The sequence below is a fragment of the Meleagris gallopavo genome, chromosome 24 (genome assembly GCF_905368555.1).
Source record: "Meleagris gallopavo chromosome 24, MGAL_WU_HG_1.1, whole genome shotgun sequence".
Classification (NCBI taxonomy): domain Eukaryota; kingdom Metazoa; phylum Chordata; class Aves; order Galliformes; family Phasianidae; genus Meleagris; species Meleagris gallopavo.
Genome location: NC_139427.1, coordinates 1,219,824 through 1,243,520, shown reverse-complemented (window position 1 = coordinate 1,243,520; position 23,697 = coordinate 1,219,824). Strand labels below are relative to the sequence as shown.

Here is a 23,697-nt window from a genome sequence, read left to right as displayed (position 1 = left end):
CTCAGTGACCCAGCAGCGCTCCAGGAGTGCAAAACTCCACGGTGGGTCACCCCTATCCCCTCCTCCTGCCCCTCTGCGTGCCCCTCACAACCTGCAGCCCATCGCTCCATTTGCTCCCTGCTTTCCCATTGACTCACCAGTTGCTCCCACTGACTCAGCCCTGCTGACTGTGGTCATTTCCCTGCTCCTGTGGTTCCCATTGACTCACCAGCACTTCTCCCAAGCTCACCCTTTCCATTCCCATCCTGTCACCCTCTGGCATTTATCACACTCCAGCCAGGTCCATGCCTCCCTTCTGCCCAGTGCTGCACCATCAACAACGAGAGTATCCCCACCATCACCCCCATCCACACCCTTGGATTTGGGCACAAAGGCTGCAGGGAGAGCTTGGGGGGGCAAAGGGTTGCCCGCATCTCTCACTCTGAGCACCATCTGCTGTGCTGTCTTTGCAGAAATGGACTGCATGCACTTTGCAGAAACGGCACGCACAGTGCAAAACTTGTGTCTACTCGATGTCTCTAAAGTATTCCTCCGTGCATTTCTCCACCTATGTGCTCCAACTTCAACACAGAAACTTAGGGCAACCATTAGGAGTGTTGGGGAATGGGAAAGTTTGCATTTTTCTCTCTGCTTTTTCTTTCAGGGAGCCGTGCAAGCGCAGGTCCTGGCGTGCACCGCGCATCGGCGCACCCACAGAGTGGAAAATTCCTGCCTGGTGCTGAGCACGGATTGTGGTCCAACAGGTTTGTTTGAGCGCCGGCCCCTCCGGTTGTGTCAGTGCAAAAAAAAAAAAAAAAAAACTCATCCCTGGGGCATTCGTTGGGATCACATGGGTGAGCATATAAAAATGATCCCTATCGGGACGGGGCAGCTCGCTGCTGGGAGAGCCGGTGCACAGCCACCAGCGCCTGGATACGCACAGGTAACTGCCGTCCGTCTGTCTGTCCGTCCATCTATCTGTCCACCCGTCCATCTGTCTGTCCACCCATCCATCTCTCTGTTCGCCCGTCTGTCTGCCCGTCCATCCAAGCTTGACTTCAATAGAGGCGAAGAGACTTGGCCAACCCAATGGGTTTTCTCCATTCTTTGGGGACGGCACAGCGGGGTTGGAGATGGGTGGGTGGGCTGGGGTGAGTGGTGGAGGTGATGGGTGGGTTTGGAGTCTCCCCACTCTCCCACATCCCTGCTGTGGGGGCTCTGTGACCCCAGGAGTTTGCTCCAGTGGTGCTTTGTAGCACCTCTTTTCCTCATCCTATGGTCTCCATTTTATGGTCTCCATCTCATGGTCTCCATTTTATGGCCTCCACCTTTCAGTGTCCATCTGAGGGTCTCCATTTTATGTTCTCCGTCCTATGGTCTTCATCTCATGATCTCCACCTCGTGGTCTCCATTCTCTGGACTCCATCTCATGACCTCCATCTCATGACCTCCATCCTATGGCCTCCATCCTATGGTCTCCATCCTACGGTCTCCATCTCATGATCTCCACCTCGTGGTCTCCATCTCATGGTCTCAATTTTATGTCTCCGTCCTGTTATCTCCTTCTCACGATCTCCATTCTATGGTCTCCATCTCACAGTCTCCATCTCACGGACTCCACCTCATGGTCTCCATCTCTACCGGAGACCGTTGCTTAGGAACAGGCTCCTTCCTTTCTGATTTTCTTCTATTTGTTTTTAATGTGGAAATGCGCAGCCCCCCAGGCCCTGAGCCACGCTCCTGGGGGTGCGTATGGGATGTAACCAACATGTGTTGATGCAGCAGAGTTGGGACGGGACATGGGAAACCTTCTTGCAGGGTTTCAACCCCTGCAAACCGCAGCAACACCCCCAAATGCACCTCAAGGATGGACTCCCCGAGGCTGTTCACTGGGGGGTGTTTCGTTGGCGACGTCGCCGATTTATTTTGCACTGTATGAGGGGGAATGGGAAGCAGAGAAGCCACAGGACGTGTTGTGAGAAGGGGAGTTTTCCCCAAATAGAAGCTCTTAACAGCTTCTGCACGAGGCGTCAGCGGCTCCTAATGCTGAGGGTGGGAGAGGGGAAACTGAGTGCTGCACAAAAAGCTGTGCCTATAAATGCCCACAAATTTGGGGCAGGGGGAAGCAACAGGACGTGCACATCAATAAAACCTCCCAGCTGTGGGATGCAAAATCCGTGCAGCAGCACCTAAACCCATCAGACAACGCCCCACCACTATGGGGTGCAAAAATCCTGCAGAAGGACCTTGCACGTTGCCTTGCTTTGCTTCCTGGTTGCAAGAGATGCACCCAGAGAGCCCCACCAGCTCCAGGCTGGGGTGAAGGGGGAGATTTGGGGGTTGTGTAAGGCTTTCCCTGGAGTGCAACAATCCCTTCTGGGTTTAAATATTTATAAACCACGTGGTGAAGCTCTGAAATCCTGCAGCATTGAGGTGGGATGAGCTCCAAGCCACGGAGCACAGTGTGGCTGGGAGATGGGATCCAGATGGGCCATACAGTGTGCACATAGGGAATTAACTCTGGGGAACCCCCAGCTTGGTGGGACAGAGGATGCAGTTTGCAGAAATGCTCTTTTTGCTCATTTTAGGCCTTTCCCCTGGCCAACGAGGGGTGTGCACGGGGCTGGAAATCCTCGGGGCATTCCTTTTGGATAAGCAGAGCCCTATAGCCACAAGCTGCAGGGTTGGGGCTCTGTGAGCAGGGCTGATTCCAAAAGTGATTCCAATCTGGCAGCACAGCAGCGTTTCCTGCTCCATGTGCCAGGAGCAAAGCTCAGCCTCACCCCACCTCTGCCCAGGGGAGGCTCAGTCTTGCACTCCTTGGCCACGGCTCGGCTTTGCTCGGGGTGTTGGGATGTAGGGGCGGCAGCGGAGATGCTTTGGGTGAGAGACCCCCCTCCCCACAGCATCCCCCTCCTTGGCCGTATCACCGTGCCATGGTTTCCAGCCTCGGTGTGGGGGGTGACAGCGTGCAGGAGGTGAATGTGTTCACTCAGCCCTCCTCTCCCCTCCTTGCAGGCGCTGCCGAGAGCACGAGATGGACCCCAAAGGGAAGGGCAGCCCCACGGTGACAATGACGGCGTTGGCACGCAGCCTGTAAGTACTGTGCAGCCCCCCCACCCCCCCGCCCCGCACCACTGCTGTGCTTTGCTCTTTGCTCCCGTGCAACGCGTGGCACCCTGCTGTAGGAGGGCAGAGCTGGGCTGGGTGCTGCCTGCAGCAAAGGGAAATGGTTGGGCCCTTTTGCAACGCTGTGCAAATCAGGGTGATGATCCCCAGCCCTACAGAGCCCATAGGGTTCTAGGAGTGATGATCCCCAGCCCTACAGAGCCCATAGGGTTCTAGGAGTGATGATCCCCAGCCCTACAGAGCCCATAGGGTTCTAGGAGTGATGATCCCCAGCCCTACAGAGCCCATAGGGTTCTAGGAGTGATGATCCCCAGCCCTACAGAGCCCATAGGGTTCTAGGAGTGATGATCCCCAGCCCTACAGAGCCCATAGGGTTCTAGGAGTGATGATCCCCAGCCCTACAGAGCCCATAGGGTTCTAGGTGTGATGATCCCCAGCCCTACAGAGCCCATAGGGTTCTAGGAGTGATGATCCCCAGCCCTACAGAGCCCATAGGGTTCTAGGAGTGATGATCCCCAGCCCTACAGAGCCCATAAGGTTCTAGGAGTGATGATCCCCAGCCCTACAGAGCCCATAGGGTTCTAGGAGTGATGATCCCCAGCCCTACAGAGCCCATAGGGTTCTAGGAGTGATGATCCCCAGCCCTACAGAGCCCATAGGGTTCTAGGAGTGATGATCCCCAGCCCTACAAAGCCTATAGGGTCATAGGGGTTTTGCTTTTCAGCCCTACAGATCCCATAGTGTCTTAGGGGTGCTGATCTGCAGCCCTACAGAGCCCATAGGGTTGTAGGGGCGCTGATCCCCCATTGGGGAGCACCAGGACTCTGTAGGGTTATAGACGTGCTGATCTGCAGCCCTACAGAGCCCATAGGGTTATAGGGAAAGGCAATGCTGGAGCAGCATCTGCACACATCCCAAAAACCCAGAGGGGTTCTTCAGTCCCTTCTGGGAGAGGAAATAGGGGATAGAAAGAGAAGTGGTATCAGCCCTACTGCTTGTGGGGTCAGAGCAGCCTGCAGGGCGATGACGGAGCAGATGGGATCAGTTCAAGAGGCTTAAATGGGAGCAGCTTTAATTACAGCTGGAGGGGATGCAGAGAGAAGTGAGATGGGCTCCTCCCCTCACCCCCCAGCCCCTTGGTCTCCATGGGGCTCCATCCATGGCCCCCCGGCCCCGCTGGCCCCACTCGGTGCCTCCTGCCAGGAAGGAGGTTGGGAGCGCACGGCCGCCTGTTTTGTCTGGAAGTCACAATTGTGCTTTTGTTTTTGCACAGAATCTCGTTGGGAGGGGGGGGGGAGGGTGAAGGGGGAGTGAAGGGGGGTCGTTCAGGAATTTCTGACCATAACGCCGCCAGGAACTTTTTATGCCACAATTAAGCACCTGCTGCAGCGGAGCAAATAAAGCCAAATCATGTGGCTGGCAACCGGGCTGCACGCTTCCTTCCCCCCCCCTCTGTGACCCACTCGAAAGGAGAAGAAAAGCAAAAGGCTGCAGCTCTACGGAGCCCATTACCAGGGACAAAGTGTGCCCCCAAAAATCCCCCAAGAGGGGACCCCCCCCCCCATTTTCCCAGATAAAAGATCCCATCTTCTTCTGCTATGGAGAAAGAGCCCCCTGTGCTGCAAGTTAGGTGAGCAGGGGGTGAAGGTGGGCACTGGGGTTTGAGTGCTGGTGATGTGACATCAGTGCCAACCCTGTGGGTGACCCCAACCCTGTGGGTGACCCCAACCCAACAGGTGACCCCAACCCAACAGGTGACCCTAACCCTATGTGTGACCCCAACCCCATGGCTGTCCCCAACCCTTTGCAAAAGGATCGGGACCCTGAGCAGAGTGCAGTTCCGTGCAGAAAAAAGGGGATGAGGAGAGGAGGGGGAGGGATGCGGGGGGAGGATGGAGAGCATCACATGATGCGGATATGCGGGGTCAGAGCGCGGGGCCGGGCGCTTTCGCAGCAGCCGCGCAGCTGTGATGATGACTCTTGAGTTTTTCCACCCTGGGTTTATAGGGATTGGGGTGAGGAGGGGGTGGCGATGGGGGGATTTGAGGATGTGAAGGCGTCGTTGCAGTGTTTTAGGGGGGAGATGGGGGTGCGACCCCCCCGGTTCTGCTCCCCCCACTGCTGGGAAGGGGTCACTCTGTTTATATTGTATGGTTACCTCATATTATATGGTTACCCCCCAGTTCTGTCCCTGCTGTGCAGTAAGGGGGGGCAAGGTGGGGTCCCATGGAGGGCGGTTATGGGCACGATGGGGCTCTATAGAGGGGTTATTGGTGGGGGGGTCCCATAGAAGGAGGTTTAGGGGTAGGATGGGGTCGCATGGAGGGTTTGGGGTCAGACTATGGGGACCCCATAGAGTGTGGGTGTCAGACCCCTATGAAGGGGTGAGGGTACGATAGAACCACGTAGAGGATTTGGGGGGGGGGGGTCTGTGCAGGGGTAGCATTCGGGTGCAGGTGAGCATCCTATGGGGTCAGGGGGGCACACGGTTCTGAGCGGGGCGGGGGGGGGTGAGGGTCAGGATGGGACCCCACCTCCAGAAACCCCCCGGCCCCCCCTCGGGGCTCGCTCTCAGCCAATGGGCGGTCGCGGGGGGGGCTGGGAGGCGGGGCTTCGCGGGGCCGCTTGTTTTTTGTGAATGAGAGGCGGAGCGGCCCCGACTGCAGCGCGCGGCTCCGCGCAGCGCTCCGCGCAACGCCGCCGCTCCGCGCAAAGGGCTCCGCGCAGCGCTGCGCACCGCGGATGCGGAGCTCGGAGCGGCCTCGGCGCCGCCATGGGCCTTAAAACGCGCAGCTCAGCGCGGGGCCGCGCAGCTCCGATCCGCGCAAGTTACGCCGTGATCATGTCAGGGGGGCTGCGCCCGGCCCCGGCCCCTGGGAGCCGCCGCTTCGTCTGTGTTGGTGTAAGTACGGACCTCCCCATCCGCCTCCGCGCATCCTTCCGCGGGGGGGAGGAAGGGGGGGGCACAGCCACGGCCCGGCCCTATTGCGGTTCCCCGGTCCGGCTGCTCCGAGTCCCCCCCCCGTCCCCTTTGCGATGCCCCACGATTGGCCCCGGTGCTCCCTGCACCTTCGGCCCTGTTGCGGTGCTCCCAGGCTGAGTCCTCCGCGCACCTCCGGCCCTATAACAGCGCCCCGGGCCCGCTGCTCCCCGGCCCTATTGCGGCGCCCATCCGGATGCTCGGAGCGCGCCCTGTCCCTCTTGCAATGCACCCGTTCCCCCTTTGCAATTTCTTGCATCCCCAGCCTGGTTGCTCTGAGCAGCCCCGGCCTTATTGCAGTGCCCGGGCCTGCTGCTCCCCGGCCCTATTGCAGTGCCTATCCGGATGTACTGGCCCTATTACAATGCTTCACACCCGTTCCCAATAACCCTTCCCCTTTTGCAGTGCCCCATACCCGCTAATCTGTGTGCTCTGAGCACCCCTGGCCCTATTGCAATGCCCCAGTCCCAATGCTCAGAGCATCCCCAGCCCTATTGCAATGCCCCAATCCTAATGCTTTGAGCGTCCCCAGCCCAATTCAGTGCCCCCAGTCCCGATGCTCTGAGCACCCCCGGCCCTATTGCAATGCCCCCACTCTGTTTTAGGGGCTCTCCTCCCCTCGCTGGGTGGGATGGAGGATTTTTTTTGTTGCTAGGCAACGGCTCCCGGGGGGGGGGGGGGGGGGGGGGGGTAATGGTGCAGTTGCCGTGGCAACCCCAGGTTGGGCAGCATGGAAAAAGCAGTTTGGGGTGTTTTGTTTTTTAGCAGGGGGTGTACTGGGGGCCCACGGTTTGGATATGGGGCAGATGGAGCATTGGGGAAGGAGTTTGCAGTGGGCAACTCTGTGTGCTGGTGGCTGAATTTGGGAACCCTATAAATAACTGCTGCAAAGCTCTGCGAGTCCTGACACCCCCCTGGGGACCTCCTGACCCCATAGAGCAAAGCTCTGCTCCAAAGGAACAAAATGGGAACCAATCTCAGGAGCTACTCGAGCAGCAAGCAGTGTGCCCTGCATCCTGCCCCCTTTTTGCCATGCCCCCAAGGAGCATCCCAGCTCCCTAAAAGCAGGAAGGAATGGGGCCGATGGTGGCAAATGGGGAAGTTTTGCTTTGAGGTCGGCCCAGAGCCACCCGGCTGTGATGCTTTGGGTTCGTGCAGCATCCCTGCACAGCCAGGTGTGTGCAGGAGGGAGCTGCTCACATTGCAAAGTCCTTGCCTCCGTTCGGAGCTCCCCGCGTGCAGCGCCGGTTGCCATCGTTACGGGGTATTTTTGCTCCAAGGTTTTGTGCTGGTGGTTTATTATAGCATCTCACGAGGGGGTGACAAGGGGGGAAGAGATGTGCTGCTTCGCGAAGTTCGAAGAAATTGGGATTTTATTTTTTTTTTTTTTCTCCTCCTCATCCATCAATTTCCTCTTAATCCCAATCCATGTGCTCCAGGCATCCCCTGCCCTATCGCAATGCCCATTAGGATGCATGGAGCACTCCTTGGCCCTATTGCAATGCCCCCAGTGCTCCCAATATCCTTAGCCCTATTGCGGTGCTCATCCAGATGCTTAAAGCACTGCCTGGCCCTGCTGCATTGTCCCACACCCATTCCCAATACTCCTTCCCCTATTGCAATGCCCCCACCCTCAGGCCCAGTGCTCCCCATCCCCACTGCAATGCATGGAGCACCCCTTGGCCCTGTTGCAATGCCCCACATCCATTCCCTGCTGCAAGGAGTTAATCCTTGCAGATTTGAGCTCTGAATGGTGCTGCTGCTGTGCACATGGGCCTGCAGGATGTGTGCGCTTTGCATTGGGCTCGCAGCTCCCTGCTCCTCGGGGGAGGTTTCATGTTGCACCTGGTGCTGAGAGGAAATGCAATGAGCGTCTTTGCTGCTCTGGGTCAGAAGCAGGAGCAAACAGGGTGGGAAATTTGGGGGAGGTCGGTGCTGGGGGTGCAGAGCCCTGTGTTCACTGTGCAATAGAAGCAATAGGGGTTGGCGGTGCTGCTGTGCGTGCTCCCATCTGGAAGCTTCGCTTGCAAATGCTGGGAAGGGAGAAAGGGGAAATAAAAAAAAAAAAAAAAAATAAAAGCCTCATCTCACATGAACAAGCATGAGAGAGGGAGAGGGAGGGAGGGAGGGCATGTGTCTGACGCGCGGCACAGCAACGCACGCAGCCACGAGGATATTAAATTTTAAAGGGGACGGGCTGGGATGTGTGCAGGGAGGAAGGAGGCAGCCGTGCTTGCTGGTGGCCGTGAGCATCCTCTCGTCGCTTCTTCCCCTCAGGTCCCAATTAATGGATTCTGACATGGATTATGAGAGGCCAAACGTAGAAACTATCAAGTGCGTCGTGGTCGGGGACAACGCGGTGGGCAAGACCCGGCTCATCTGCGCGCGCGCCTGCAACGCCACGCTCACCCAGTACCAGCTCCTCGCCACTCACGTGCCCACGGTGTGGGCCATCGACCAGTACCGTGTGTGCCAGGAGGTGAGGGACTGAGCCCGTGGGGTGGGGATGGAGCTGAGGTTTCCCCGTGGGGTTTACTCCTCTGTGTCCTGAGTTCAGTGGCAGTGGTCCCCTTGGTGGCGATGGTCCCTTTGCTGGGATGGTAAGGAGGTGAGGGACCGACCCCGTGGGGATGGGATGGAGCTGGGGCTTCCCTGTGGGATTTATTCCTCTGTCCTGAGTTCGATGGCAATGGTCCCCTTGGTGGGTTGGCCAGGTCAGGGACCAGCCCTGTGGGATGGGATTTGTTCCTCCATGTCCTCCCCTTGGTGGCAGTGGTCCCCTTGGTGGGATGGTCCCCTTGGTGGCAATGGTCTTTTTGCTCGGATGGTAAGGAGGTGAGGGACCAACCCCTTGGGATGGGGTTGGAGTTGGAGGAGTAAATCCCTTGGGGAAGACTCATGTCATCCCGTTGGTGGGCTGGTCCCCTTGGTGGGACTGCCCCATTGGGAGGATTTGGAGACTGTCTTCATGCAGAGCTCCAGGATTCACAGTGTTTTCATTGCCACAGGTGCTGGAGCGCTCGCGGGATGTGGTAGATGATGTTAGCGTGTCCTTGCGGCTCTGGGACACCTTTGGAGACCACCACAAAGACCGGCGCTTTGCATATGGCAGGTAGGGAAGAGGAGAACCCCGTGCTGAGGTGGGAGGTTCCATCACCCAGATGGATCTTGACCCTTTTCCCCTCTCAGATCCGACGTCGTGGTTTTGTGCTTCTCCATCGCCAACCCCAACTCCCTGCACCATGTGAAGACCATGTGGTACCCGGAGATCAAACACTTCTGTCCCCGTGCGCCCGTCATCCTGGTGGGCTGCCAGCTGGACCTGCGCTACGCCGACCTGGAGGCCGTCAACCGGGCACGGCGTCCCTTGGCCAGGTGGGAGACGTCCGTGCCCCCAAATCCTTTCTCCTTGCCATGCATGCAAAGAGGTCGTAGAATCACAGAGCTGGAAGGGACCGTCTGGTCCGACTCCCCTACAGTGAACAGGGAAACCTACAGCTCGGTCAGGTGCTCAGAGCCCCATCCAGCCTGACCCTGGGTGTCTCCAGGGATGGGACATCTCTTCATTATCTTCTTTATTATATGAGGTTTCTTCCTCACCTTCATTATTTCCTCTTCTCCAGGCCAATCAAACCCAATGAGATCCTTCCCCCGGAGAAGGGAAGGGAGGTGGCCAAAGAACTGGGGATCCCCTATTACGAGACGAGCGTGGTGGCTCAGTTTGGCATCAAGGACGTCTTCGACAACGCCATCCGTGCCGCCCTCATCTCCCGCCGTCACCTGCAGTTCTGGAAGTCCCATCTACGCAACGTGCAGCGGCCCCTCCTCCAAGCCCCCTTCCTGCCCCCCAGACCCCCTCCGCCCATCATCGTGGTGCCGGATCCCCCGTCCAACAATGAGGAGCACCCGGCCCACCTCCTGGAGGACCCCCTGTGCGCGGACGTCATCCTGGTGCTGCAAGAGAAGATCAAAATCTACGCTCACAAGATCTACCTCTCCACCTCCTCCTCCAAGTTTTACGACCTGTTCCTCATGGACCTGAGCGAGGAGGACCAGCAGAGCAGTGCAGGGCATGGTTTTGGGGTTGCCGTCACCGCAGCGGCCGAGAGGATGCTGCACCAAGAGGAGAGGCATCACGGACGGGATTTCCTCCTCCGAGCTGCGAGCTTTGATATCTGTGAAAGCACCGAGGAGGGCGGCTCCGGCCAGCGAAAACCGTGCCTTAGAGCCTCCACCAGTGATGGGATCCTACGGGGGAACCGCTATGAGAACGGGGAACGCGGGCTGCGACGGGGACGGGACCTCTCCTCTTGGAGCCGGGCCTTCATCAGCATCCAGGAGGAGATGGCCGAAGACCCGTTGACCTACAAATCCAAGCTGATGGTGGTGGTGAAGATGGATGCTTCCATCCAACCGGGCCCTTTCCGGGCCGTGCTGAAGTATTTGTACACCGGGGAGCTGGATGAGAAGGAGCGGGACCTCATGCACATCGCTCACATCGCGGAGCTGCTGGAGGTGTTCGACCTCCGCATGATGGTGGCCAACATCCTCAACAACGAGGCGTTCATGAACCAGGAGATCACCAAAGCCTTCCACGTCCGGAGGACGAACCGGGTGAAGGAATGCCTGGCCAAGGGGACTTTCTCGGGTACGACCCCGTCCCCTTCTCTCTTGCCCACGCCAATGCTCTGAAACGCCGTGTGCTCTGCCTTCCTTGGGATTTTGGTTGTGCTCACATACAAACGTTGTGTTTCTGGGTTTTTCACCTCCAAGTGCCATCCCAGGCCTGCAAACACCACGTTCTCCCTCCGGCTTAATTAGTTCACACGGACAGAGCCAGGGGGGCTGTGGGAGCCCTGGAACAACCCAGGGTAGAGCAGAGCTGGGGACACTTGTCCTTGGGAGGAGCAGGGAGGAGGATGGGGACATGCTCTGCAGTGTGTGGGTGAGGCTTTTCTCCCCGAGTTTTGCCCTTTGCTTTCCAACACGTCACTGTTCACCTTGGGAATGCCCTCGGGCAGGGCTGTGCACGGTGCCGTGGATGACGTAGCCCTTCCCTGAACTCCTTGGAGGTTGCTGGAAAACAAACACATCCTTAGGGCAAAGTACCGGGCCGTCCATTTGTCCTTCTGTCCCCTTCCCTTTGGTGTCTTGTGGTGGGGATGGCTGAGCCCTGTGTGACAGGGCCGTCCCTCTGCTCATTTGCAGATGTCACCTTCGTGCTGGATGACGGTGCTATCAGTGCCCACAAGCCCCTGCTCATCTCCAGCTGCGACTGGATGGCCGCGATGTTCGGCGGTCCCTTCGTGGAGAGCTCCACTAACGAGGTGAGGATGCGCTCAGGGAGGGTTTGGGACAGCCATGGGGTGACAGTTGGAATCATAGAAGCATTTAGGTTGGAAAAGACCTCCATGATCATCAAGTCCAACTGTCAACCCATCCCCACCGTGCCCATAGAATCGTGGAGTCATAAAGCTTGGAAAAAGCCTCCAAGGTCAAGTCCAACTGTTGACCCATCACCACCATGGTTGTGACTCTTGCAGGTGGCACTTCCTTACACCAGCAAGAGCTGCATGCGGGCCGTGCTGGAGTATCTTTACACTGGGCAGTTCAGCTCCAGCCCTGACCTCGATGACATGAAGCTCATCATCTTGGCCAACCGCCTCTGCCTGCCCCACCTGGTGGCTCTTACTGGTGAGTTGGTGTCCCCAAAGCTTGGTGGCAGCTCCATGGTCACCCCATCTCAACTGCCCCCCTAAACCCCTGCGTCTCCCACAGAGCAGTACACCGTCACCGGGCTGATGGAAGCTGCGCAGATGATGGTGGACATCGATGGGGACGTGCTGGTGTTCCTGGAGCTGGCACAGGTAGGTGGGATGGGATGAACGAGGTGGGGGTGACACCGCCGCTGCAGAGAGGACGGCAGGATCTGGTCCTTGATGCCCGCGGGGATTGGGGACCTTGGGATGGATGAGATCCCCACGGTGGCTCTGACACCGTGCTCCATCTCCCGCAGTTCCACTGCGCCTACCAGCTCGCCGACTGGTGCCTCCACCACATCTGCACCAACTACAACAACGTCTGCCGCAAGTTTCCCCGCGACATGAAGGCCATGTCGGGAGGTGAGCGCGGTCGGTGTGGGGCGGTGGGGACACTGGGGACACCCAGCGCTGTGCTCACCCCCCATGTCCCCGCAGAGAACCAGGAGTACTTCGAGAAGCACCGCTGGCCGCCGGTGTGGTACCTGAAGGAGGAGGACCACTACCAGCGGGCCAAGAAGGAGCGGGAGAAGGAAGACTACCTCCACCTCAAACGGCAGCCCAAGAGGCGGTGGCTCTTCTGGAACTCCCCTTCCTCCTCTCCTTCGTCGTCGGCAGCCACAGCCTCCTCCTCCTCCTCCTCCTCCTCCTCCTCGGCTGTGGTTTGATCCTTGCTGCGGCTCCAGGAGATGAGGAGGAGGAAGGACGCCCAGCGCCTGTTGGGTGCCACCAATGGGTGCCCCGAGGAGATGGAGGGAGTGCATCCCCACAGCGAGGGCTCTGCTGTCCACATGCCAGCGCCGGGACTGGCACAAAGCAGCAGGAGAAGAGGTGACAGGAGCACGAGGGCTGTCTGGTTTTGTTTTCATTCATTCATTCTTTCGAACATCAACCGCATGAGGAAGAAGAAGAGAAGCATCCTGCTTCCGCCTTTCAGTTGTAACCAGGAGCTGCAGGGTAGGGTTGGGTTTTGTGGGATGCCATCCTGCTGTCCCTTGGACTTGCAGTAGGGTGAGGAGGGAGCCTGGTCCCAAAAGGACCGAGGAGAGGATCCTACTTGGCTGCAGGAGCCACGCACCGCAGCGCCATCCACTTCCATGGAGGGCTGTCCCAGTTTGGGCAACTGCTGGGAAAAGGAGCCCCTCTCCTCCACCTCTCCCCATGGAAAGTTTGGGCCTCAGCAGTGCAAGAGCCCAGAGTGCACACGTTTCACCAAAAAGAAATTTGAAGGAAAAAAAAAAAAAAAAGATTATATATATATATATATATATAAGACCACCAAAAAAGCCAAAAGAAGCCACCAACCCCCACTCCCAACACCCAACCCCACGCTCCCAGCCTGGGAGCCGAGCCTGGAAGGCTCCGTTGTAATAAATGCTATTTGAAAAGCCCAGCGTAGTCCCTGTGTGTTTGGGAGGAGTGGAGAAGCACCGCAAGGATGCAGCCCTTAAAAACCCAAATCCCGTGGGAGTGATGCTCCTGGGAGCTGCTCTGTGTCACCACTCTTTGGATGCTCAGCCATGGATGCAGGAGCACAGGAGCAGATGCAGCGGGTGCAAATGCTTTGCAGCAGGTAGGATGAGGTTTTGTTCCCTTTGGAAAGCATCCCCACCGTGCATGTCCTGCAGGAGCTGCCCCTGCTGGGTTTGCATGCAGAGCAAAGCACCAGGCTGCCAGGCTGCTCTCCCCCTCCCTGTGCTGGCAGCTCCTGCTTTGGGTGCTTGCAATGAGAAATGCCCTGCATGTGATCCAGCAGGATGGCTGGGGGCAGCTCGGGGGTTTTTGCAAGCACTGCATGGATTTGCATTGCAGCTCCAGCAGCACACAGCCTCTGTTTGCACGAGGGACCGAGCTTGCAGCCTCCTGCTTCTACAGGCAGCTAAAGAGCACGGGACCCGTGGCAAAAGCAGCAAAAGTTTGCTGCTGAGGACCTGCAGCAGCATTGCTGGTGGGGATGCAGAGCTCTGCAATGTCCAGGGCATGCAAAGCTAAAACGGAGCGATGTCAACGTAATGGCAAAGCAAAGGGGAAAAGGGACGAGGAATCAGGAGGATTGTTATTGTTTTTAAGTTTATTCTTCCTTCATAAAGACACATGTAGAAAAAATCCTGGATAAAACTAACTGGCTGGGCCAGAGCTCTGTATAAAACACACAGTCACGCATAGTAAAAAAAAAAAAAAAAAAAAAACCAGCTATTTTTATATTATATTTTAAGTTAATGTATGTACGCGTTTACAATCAATAAATACATAAATACAAAAGTCCTGCTGGTATTTGGCACAGGGGTGGAGAGGACGGAAAGGGGTGCAGAGGGGCTGCCCAACCCTGCGCCCGCACAGGGGCAGCTCCTGGGGCTGGAAGGCTGCAGCACCTCATCCCTGAGCTGTGTGTTGTCCCTGGAGGTGCAGGAGCAACCCAACCAGCTGGGTGCCCCACAGCCCTGGCATTGGGAATAAACCGACCCAGCCTCACCACCCTCATTTCAGCAGTCTCAGTGCCAATGACTCGCGCCCACGTCTCCTACAGTCATAGAATTGTGGACTTGGGTCGGAAGGGACCTTGGGAATCATCCAATTCCAACCCCACTGCTATAGTCTTGTGTCTACTCCTAAGGGCAAGCAGAACTAGCTACAAATGCAACTCTGAATAGATTGTAGAGGGTAACCCAGGAGCCCCATAGATGCTTGCCCACCACGCATGCAGTACTAAGCATGATGGTCGGCTCGGAGATGTTCTACAAGCAGAAGTATCACTAAAAAAATTAAAAAATTAAAAAAGTTGATCCAGTTAGAACCAATGAGTGCCCGCACCAAGCAAAGATGCAGTTCTGCACCGAGGTCCGTATAAAATCAGTGCTTGCAAATGAGATGATCTCAAAGGCAGCTTGGAAGACCTTTGGGCTCGTTGCGTTGGCCAAATGAAATCAAGGCACTCGCTTGGCTTCCTTAAGGCAGCACCAATGCTGAGTGTGGTGGAGAAGACCCCAATTGCTTCCCGATGGGATCGACTCCTCCAGGCTCAGCTGAACAGTGCGACGGCTCCGGGAGAGAGGAGCCACGAGAATACTATCACAAAGATCAAGATAAGGGTTCTCAGAGGAGTTCGCATCTTCAGCTCCAGCTGGGGAGACGCAGGGCTGGCTGTGCTCCTCAGCTCACTTCATACTGGAAATATCCATTCCTAATGAGTTCGGAGGCAATTATGTCTGCCACGCCGCTGAGGCTGATCTGGGACAGGGTCTCCAGCAGTGTATTCACAGAAGCTTTGCTGCCTTCTTTGTTGAGCCACATGATGAGCATCTGATATAAGGGCTCCCCTGACTCTCTGTCGTTCTGCTCTGCCTGATAAAGGTTGTTTTCCCGCAGACCGAGGGCTCGGCCGAATCTCCTCCATTGAGGGAAGGGCACAAGGTCGACAAAGGTGTTGAAAGAGGAAGACAAAACTGGAATGAGAAGGGAGAAGCTCAGGGAATGCGGATATCCGGACTGGAAGAGCTTTCTCAGAGCCCTCAGGCTCAGCCCATCCCTGCCAGCACCACATCCCAACACTTACCAGTTATGGGGTCCTTTCCTGGCACTGGAACCAGATTCCTCTGGGTTTCCACATTGGGAGTTCTTGGTGCCACCTCCTGAAAAAGAGACGTATTACAGCACCCAGAGAGCTCTGGCATGAGCACTATCCCCCCCTGCTAACAGTGGGGTCAGGGAACATCTCTGGGCACTGCTGGGGCAGGAGATTGCCACGCAGCCCTGGGACACTCCTCAATGGGGGTGATGGGTTCCTAACACTGGGATCACAATAGCTCATGGATGCTGGGCAGGGGGAGGTTTGCTCACTACTGAGTGTAGAACAAAGAAGATTATGGGCATAGAACATCTCTGTGACCATCTCCATCTCCATTCCCTTCTCCACCTCCATGCCCATCCGCATCTCCACACCCATCTCCATGCAGACACCCTGGTTCAGCTTTGGAAGCCCTTGAGTTAATCAGCTCAAGGCAGAGGAAAGCAGCAGAGCTCAGCCATGCAAGGAGGAGCAGAGGGGCACAGTGCCATACCTCCACCTCCACCTCCACACCACGGGGAACCTCTGAGCCCTGCTCTGTGGTGAGCAGCTGCTGCTGCTGCTGCTGCTGCTGCTGGTAGATCTGCTCATTGCAGTTGTTGTCCTGAATCCCCATCCGCTGCAACAGTATTTTCTGCTGGAAGAGAAATGCAGAGCAGCCAAGCTGGAGCCCCGCCATCCTCGCAGCGGGGGCTGCAGGTGATCCACACCCCCCCCCCCCCACCACAGCATTCCCATGAGCTGCAAGCAAAGCGGGGAGCAAGCAGAGCAAAGCCCAGCACTACTCACCACCATGGCTCTGGGCTTCCTGCTCAGCACTCCACCACTCCCTGGAAGAAAAAGCAGTGCTGTCACCCTTCCTCTCCACGGGACGTCCCCTTCCTGCCCACACCCTGGGGGGTGAGGACCCCATATCTATGGCCCGTGATCCCCCTCACCTGCACTGTAGCGTCTGCAACAGCAGCAGCATAATAACACCAGCAGGAACACCAGGACCACAGGCAGCACGGTGCTGATAATGATGCCTGCTAAAGCAGACAACACGGGGGTGTGGGGAGCTGCTGCCACAACAGCAGCTCCCAATCCTCCATCCCTCACCCCATCCAAACTCACTGGTGGTGAAGCTGGAGGAGTTGTCCAAGGGAGGACCGCACCGCAGGTCGCTCTGCTGCGTGCAAGCAGCTATCCTCACTTGTCCTTTGGGGCACCTGGGATGGGGGATATGGGGCAGGTTCAGCACCTGGGGATCCCCACAGCAGCCCAAGAGCTCCCCAGCTCCCAACTCACCGGGTTTGGCACTTTTGGCACATCTCACAGGGGTGGTCAGGTAAGCAGAAGGTGCCGTTCTTGCAAGCGCACCGTGTGTTCCTGGTGGAGTTGCAGGGACTCACCTCCACCTGGTCTGTGGGCAAGAAGCAACACAGCCCTGCTCAGGCTCTTCCATCCGCTCCCCAATGCAGCCAACAACCCGCAAGCCCAGGGAAGCCCAGCTTGCCCCCCGGGGTGGAGTTTTGCCATGCCCACATGCCAAAGCAATGATTGCATTAAAGCTCCCACAGCAGCCTGCAAGCACTGCCGTGCACCCAACCCCCCCCAGTGCTTGCTGGAGGACTCACATCCCAGCTTTGCACAAGGGATGCTGTGCTGCATGGAGATGCAGATCTGGAAGTATCCACTGCGCCAGGTCAGGATGCAGCCTGCTCCCTCCATCCCAAGCACACCCAGCACGAGCTGCTCCTCAGGGTTGCTGCAGATGTCCTCACTCCTTATGCAGAAGCTTTGATAGCGACCCTCCCTCACACCACCTCCTACCTTCCCTACACGTCCGGCAGCCCAGGCACTTGGGGAAGTCGTTCGGATACTCGGTGTACTCATCCTTCTTACATGGGAGGCACCTGGAGGAGTCGTTTGCCAAATAGGTGCCTGCAAGAAGGGGTGAAATGGAAAGAAGTACGAGTTAATGAACCACACTGGAGGCACGGTGCTGCCAAGACGTGGGGATGTCTTTGCAGCAAGAGCTGATTCTGCTGTCACTGAGTTGCACGGAGTGATGCTTGTGACTGCCTTACCCATAGGACACTTCTTGCTGTAGGGGTCTGGCTTCAGGACATCTGACTTGACTGCCCGCTTCTTCACTGCCGCAGCAGATCCCAAGTGAACCTTCTGTTAAAAACACAGGAAAACTGGGTTAGAAACACCCCAAATCCTTGGTGCAAAGGAGAAGCATCGCACCGGGACAGCCCACAGCTGCTGGACCCGATTATGCCTGCTTTCCTTCCCCAGTTTCTGAGCACGTGAACCAAGAGAACGGAAGAAAGCAGCGCGGTGCTGTGCAGGGATAACGAAGAGCAGCAAGGGAGGCGGTGGGGAGGAAGGCTGAGCTGCTCCCACCATTTCCACACCACTGGGGCCCCAGGACAGGGCACAGGGACACGTGGGCAGCGGCAGCCAGGCAGAGGCTTCCCTCTACCCGCGTTGTGCCCTTCCCATAACCCGCCTGGTAGAGCGCATATTTCTTCCCTGAGTCAGAAACGCTGAAGCAGTACCTCCAAGGCACTGCAGGAGCAGATATTGGCCCCCCCTCTTCCTCTTCATCACTTCCCGCAAAGAAGGGTGTGGGCACGGAGCACAGGGACCGACAAAGCAAACAATGGCAGGGAGGGGACACCTCCTAATGGAGGACCAAGTCCTGCGCTCACCACCAGCATTACTTTGAGAAAGCATTTCTGGAGCTCTCTGCCTCCTCTGCACTGGGGCAGGGAGCAAGAAGAGAAATGAGAACACCTCAGGTCCGGGTCGAAACGCCTGCCCGAGCTGTTTGGGTGTTTATAAAGGACAAAAAGCCTTTTTCTGTCTAACGTAAATCCTTTGCCTTCCACCACCTCTGCAGTTTTTAGGGCTTCACCAAGCCAAGATCTGGAAGTTTTCATGGATGGAGAGTGCACTGCCTGTCCTCACGGGGAAAAAAAGTTCTTCTCCATTCAAACCCTGCAAAGTTGGTCTCACCAACAACACAACCCGCCTGCCGTTTGGAAGGGCCCCTGGGGTGTGGGATTGCATCACTATCGCAAAACAGAACTGTGCACGATAAAGTTACCAGCCTTCCCAGCCTGTATGGCAGCCCTGCAAAGCACCCAGGGCCAGAAGCCACACGTGCAGGAAACGTCCCCAGCACCGCGCTGGGGCGGAGGAATCCAATATCCTCATCCACTCAAAGCCACTGCAGCAAAACTCCGTGCATTTTCCTTCTTTTCTGTCTTTTTTACCCAAGGGAGGAGTTGGACCATCGCAGCACCGATCCCACACAGAACCCCGCAGTGTCCTTATGGCATTAACGCAACGCCAGCTCTCCATTTTGGGAAGAGAGACTGTAAGCCCTGAACCTTTCCAGTCACACCAAAGGGGTTTTCCCACCGGGCTTTAGTTGGAGTTTGAGCTCCGGCAGATCCAGAGCCATTGCACACAATCCTCATGTGCTGGTGGCCGAACTCCAGCATGATGCAATGGGCAGAGGTGACCAAAGGAAGCGGCGCAGCATCGGACGACAGTCATGTGCAGCACCGAGTTAAACAGTCAAATAAAGGGCTGTTCTGAATGACTCCATAGGTGCTGGCATCAGCGAGGCTTTAAGATGCTGGAAAATAGCACCTCAATCACTGAATTCCTATAAGCTGCACGTGGTTGGAACCCGATGTGAAGCTGATGCACTTTTAGGGTTGGATGGTGGGCATCCCACCAGGGTCTGAGTGCCTCTGTGGTGGCACAAATCCAGCTCCCCCAACCTCAGGGGTGCATTTCTGTGGGGCCAGGAGAGGTGAGGCTGTAGGTATGTCGTACTTTGGGCACCACCCATCCACGCAGGAACAGATCCACGCGTGGTGGAGTTTTGACCCCGACTGCCACCAGCGCTGAGGTCTGGGCACCCATTATTATATGGGGTGATGTGATGCATTCCCACACTGCACTCCAGACCCCAGCACTGCCGAATGTTCCCGATGGTCACACCGACAACAAAATGGCTCTCAAGCAAAAAGTGGGGAATTCCCTCCCAGCAGGGCAGCGAAGTAGGAACCCATCCCCCATACGGCGAGGCTTGTTGTCCCCGAGCCCCACACGCCCATAGGGCCGATAGCCCATCCCATCCCCCTCTGTGCCCCACAGCCTCGGCCCCACACACCCCTGTCCCCTACAAACCCACCCAGGTGAGCCCACCGCTCCCATCCCACGGGCCAGCTGAGCCCCCATAGCCCCAGCGTTCCCTACAGCCCCCAGGCAGCTAAGCGGCCCTATAGCCTCACCACCCCTGTAAGGGGGCCAGGTGAGCCCCCACAGCCCCCGGGATCATGGGAGCCCTGCAGAGCCCTTAGACCAGGGGAGCCCCCCATAGCCCCTGCCCCTTCCGTAGCCCCTCGATCCGGGAAGCCCCTCCATGCCCTCGGCTCCCCCCATAGCATCCGATCTGGGCGACCCCCAACTCCCGGATTCCCCCCCGTCCAGAAATCCCCACTAAAGGAGAATTCCAATCCCCCACACAACCCCATCACCCCCCCACTCCACGTGATCCCCTACACCCCCATTCCCACAGACTCCCACCTATTCCAACCCACTCCCCCGTCTCTCCATCCCCCATAAAACACCCCCCTTGCCTCCCACCCCACCACTTCCCATACAAAACCCATCCCCGTCCCCACCTCTCCATACCCCCTCGACGGTGCAACAAGCCCGGACATGCCGCGCCGACATCGGGCAGCACCTCCGGGAATCCCGAGACCCCAAAACATCCCCTCGGTGTCCCCCAGCCCCCCCACCCCCCCCCAGCTCCCCCAGCCCCCCACACCCATCCACGCACCGCCAACAGCAGCAGCAGGACGGGGCAAAACCGGAGCGCAGCTGAGCGCATCGTGCGCGGTGCGGAGGGCGCTGCGCCCGGGCTGGGATCCGGATTCGGATCGAGTTAAGACAGGGTTTGGTCCCAAACCGTCGCGTTCGGACCCGGTCCGAGCTGACGAGCTGACAGCTTTGCGATGTATGAAGCAATGTGAGCTGCCGATACCGCGCGCCGTGACGTAGGAGAAGAAGGAGGAGGAGGAGGAGGAGCAGAAGGAGGAGGAGGAGGAGAGGAGAAAGAGCTGGCTGCGACCTCCGGGCACCGCCACAAACTCACGTATCGAAAAACCGCAGCAAGTTTCGCTGCAGAATCACTAAAACAGGGAAAGCTGAACCTGGCTCACGTTTCACACGCTTTTATTATTGATTTGTTAGATTTTTTTTTTTTTTTTTAATACATATATAAAGGATTTTCGTGCCCAAACTTCTGTTCTTGAAGCTCTCGGGACAGATGAGGGCTTTGCTCAGCGTCTTCTCGCTGAGGTTCTTTGATATGGAGGATGGGGTTGTAGGGAGAGCAGGGCGGTGCAGAACGAACCCATCATCGCCACTGAGCCGGAAAATGGGGAATTCCGGATCGTTTTGGGGATAAAAACTCAGTAAAAGGGGAAAGAAAAAAAAAAGAAACAAACTGAAAACCTCTGGATTTTCTGCTGTTACACAATGAGAGACTCTCTGCAGCGGGGTTATGTGGACGGGGTGGAAGAAAAACTACCCCAAAAGCAAAGCAGAGAAATGCAGTCCCTTGTTAATCTTTCTCTAACCTTGAACTCTGGGCTAATGAAACTCACAGCGCAGGCTTGCAAGAATTCCGGGCTCCCTCCCTAGAGATGATTCACCAGGCTGAGTTAAATAATCCTTCAGTGCCGGATCCTTTTTAAACATTGCCCGGAGCAGAAAAATTGCAGGTGAGAGAGGAGGCAGAAGGCGCGGGGTAGCAATAAATGGTGCGGCTCCATGCGATGGGTGAGAACAGGGCATGGTTGGCAGCTTGAGATGGAGGGGAAGGCAGTGATGCTCAGCAGCTGCAATGGGGCCAGCAGGGCTGCAGGTGACGGCTTGGGGTAACTGGGAGCATCCCCTCAATGTGGCAATGAATTGGAAATCCATCGTGCTCCCTGCAGACATCAGGGCTCGGAGTGCAGTTCAACTCAAGTGTGATTTAAAGGAGAAGGATGAATTAGTGGTTGTTTCCTGGGATTACAAACCCCAGAAGCACGCAGGGCCCTTTGCTTAACCAAACCCAATGACTTCACCCAGCTCAGGTCATGCAGCCTTTGCAGGCAGCTGATTTTCCCAGTTAACTCAAGCAAACGTTGCTCCCCAGCCCTGCACGTTCAGCAGGACTGGAAGGACCCACATCCCGACCTGCTGCTGTTTATGGGATGCCTTGCACACACACAGCATGCAGACATCCCCCGGCTTTAAGCTGTTTGCTTGTTTTCTACACATTCTTCAGTTAACAGCGGGCACTTCGGTTCCCATTCTGAGCAGCACTTGCTTAATTTAGTGCTGAAAATAAGAACTGTTATCCATACCAGCACTCAGGACCCGGACTCCTCATCCTCGCTAGGTAGCCGCAGCCACAAATATCTTATTTATAAAGCTGGACCAGGAGTTATCCGTGCCAACAACCGCAGACGTTGTGTTTTTGCACAGTTCTGAACAAAGGCAGCTTTATGCTCGGCACGTGGGTGCTCACACAGCACATCAGGGCAGGGATACACACACACACACATCACCCACCCACCCGGCCAGAATTTCCAGCCAGACGTGCAGAACGTTTCCAAGTAAGGCTGATTTGCACCGGGTTCAGGATTTATCAGCCCAGGACAGGCTGCTCTGTGTGCTTATCGCCTGCAGCCCGGCTCCTTGCAAACCCAGAGAGGCTGCAGAGCAGAAGCACTGGGTGTGAGTTCAGTGCACTGCAATGGGGCACCTCCATGGTTACACATCACCAAATTCCCACTCTTCCACGGCTCTGCTGCAGGTGGTAAATAAAACGAGCGCAAGGAGCACAGCTTGCCTCCAGGGAGCAGGGAAGGTGTGGGAGCAAAGTGGGAATTAATGACTCACAGATGATGCCTGTCATGAAGGGCTGCACGGGATGCTCGCCCTTATCAGCCCTTCTTGCCCTCCTGGCTAATGAACATTGGTTTCATAATGTGGGGTGAGGGCAGCTCTCTTTTCTCTTCTTCTCTTCTCTTCTCTTCTCTTCTCTTCTCTTCTCTTCTCTTCTCTTCTCTTCTTCTCTTCTCTTCTCTTCTCTTCTCTTCTCTTCCTCTCCTCTCCTCTCCTCTCCTCTCCTCTCCTCTCCTCTCCTCTCCTCTCCTCTCCTCTCCTCTCCTCTCCTCTCCTCTCCTCTCCTCTCCTCTCCTCTCCTCTCCTCTCCTCTCCTCTCTTCATTCAAAGCTGTATTACAGAACCATAGAATGCCTTGGGAATCCATCCAATAGTTCTGAACTTCCTCCTCTGGATACAAACAGATTTGGCTCATAAATACCAGGTTCCTCTTTATAAGTGGAATGAAGGACTCATGGGCACCCTGGCTGTGAACTCCATGAGAACGGAGCTTGGTTTCCCCCTGGGCAAGCTGCCGAGCCCCAGGTTCCCCATTCCCTTCTGCACAGCAGGATGCTTGAACTACTGAACTCAGACCGACCCCTTTCCCTGCTCTCCCCATCCCTCCCCTTTTCTGTCCCCTTGAAAACAGACTTAAAAGGGGCCTTGGAATGAGGGAGAGCCCCAGTGGGATGAGGGTTGCACTGCAGCAGGTTCCTTATCCCAGCTGAGCATCTGTATGCTTTGACACCACTGCAGAGCTCCGGCTCGGTGTGCCTGGGGTTGAAATGATCAGCATTGCATCAAATCTCATTGAGTCCCTTCCCAGGGGGTTACAAAGCCCACACAGTGCCCCAGAGCAGCCCGCAGCCCCCTGCTGCACCCCCCAGGCTCACCCCATAAACCTGAGACCCTGCAAAGGGACCGAACTGCTGTTGTTCCACCTCTTTGTGCCAACGCAAAACAAATTAGCCACCCATGTCTTGAATCTTTCCTCCAAAAAAGCACACGCAGATGTGTTCTCCTGTCAAATATAACCCCATGTCCACTCTGTACTGTTTTCCCACAGGTCAGGAGGGGATTTCTTGTGCAGGACGATGACCATCACTTGGCTCCTTCCATGGATGAACACGTGATGCCTCTCTCCAGCAGCCAAAGGTTCAAGGCTGATTTTCCCAGGTGTTTAAACACAGCCCTGTGCGGTTCCTGTGATGAGATCTTGTGGTCAGACCTCGTGGTTCAGCTTTCTGTCCGCGGTGTTTGCTTTGCTTTGCGCCCTCCCTTGTGCAGAATGGCTTTGGTTCCTGGGTATCAATGGCTTCACAGTTATAAGGCAG

The 23,697-nt window shown here is 56.6% G+C and overlaps 2 protein-coding genes across 9 annotated transcripts; one reads left to right on the top strand and one right to left on the bottom strand.

Annotated features, from left to right (window-relative positions):
• The first annotated feature begins 779 nt into the window (after positions 1–779).
• Positions 780–13,238, top strand: RHOBTB2 (Rho related BTB domain containing 2). Of its 3 annotated transcripts, none has more exons than XM_085242708.1 (11): positions 780–922; positions 2,998–3,075; positions 8,366–8,567; positions 9,097–9,200; positions 9,278–9,463; positions 9,712–10,736; positions 11,297–11,415; positions 11,632–11,782; positions 11,867–11,955; positions 12,105–12,210; positions 12,286–13,238. In XM_085242708.1, exons 2-11 carry the CDS (start codon positions 3,017–3,019, stop codon positions 12,513–12,515), a joined length of 2,271 nt encoding a protein of 756 aa, XP_085098834.1. In that variant the 5' UTR covers positions 780–922; positions 2,998–3,016; the 3' UTR covers positions 12,516–13,238. The 3 variants fall into 3 exon arrangements, with proteins under 3 accessions (XP_085098834.1, XP_085098835.1, XP_085098836.1); XM_085242709.1 differs by lacking the exon at positions 780–922 and adding an exon at positions 2,712–2,862; XM_085242710.1 differs by lacking the exons at positions 780–922; positions 2,998–3,075 and adding an exon at positions 5,685–6,010.
• Positions 13,239–13,900: 662 nt separating this feature from the next.
• On the bottom strand, positions 13,901–20,484 carry TNFRSF10B (tumor necrosis factor receptor superfamily, member 10b). 6 transcript variants are annotated; one of them, XM_010723050.4, is made up of 10 exons: positions 20,262–20,484; positions 17,482–17,575; positions 17,225–17,335; positions 16,700–16,814; positions 16,526–16,620; positions 16,351–16,440; positions 16,202–16,242; positions 15,906–16,049; positions 15,401–15,476; positions 13,901–15,290 (listed from the first exon to the last, which is right to left on the bottom strand). In XM_010723050.4, exons 1-10 carry the CDS (start codon positions 20,310–20,312, stop codon positions 14,998–15,000), a joined length of 1,110 nt encoding a protein of 369 aa, XP_010721352.2. In that variant the 5' UTR covers positions 20,313–20,484; the 3' UTR covers positions 13,901–14,997.
• Positions 20,485–23,697: the final 3,213 nt, after the last annotated feature.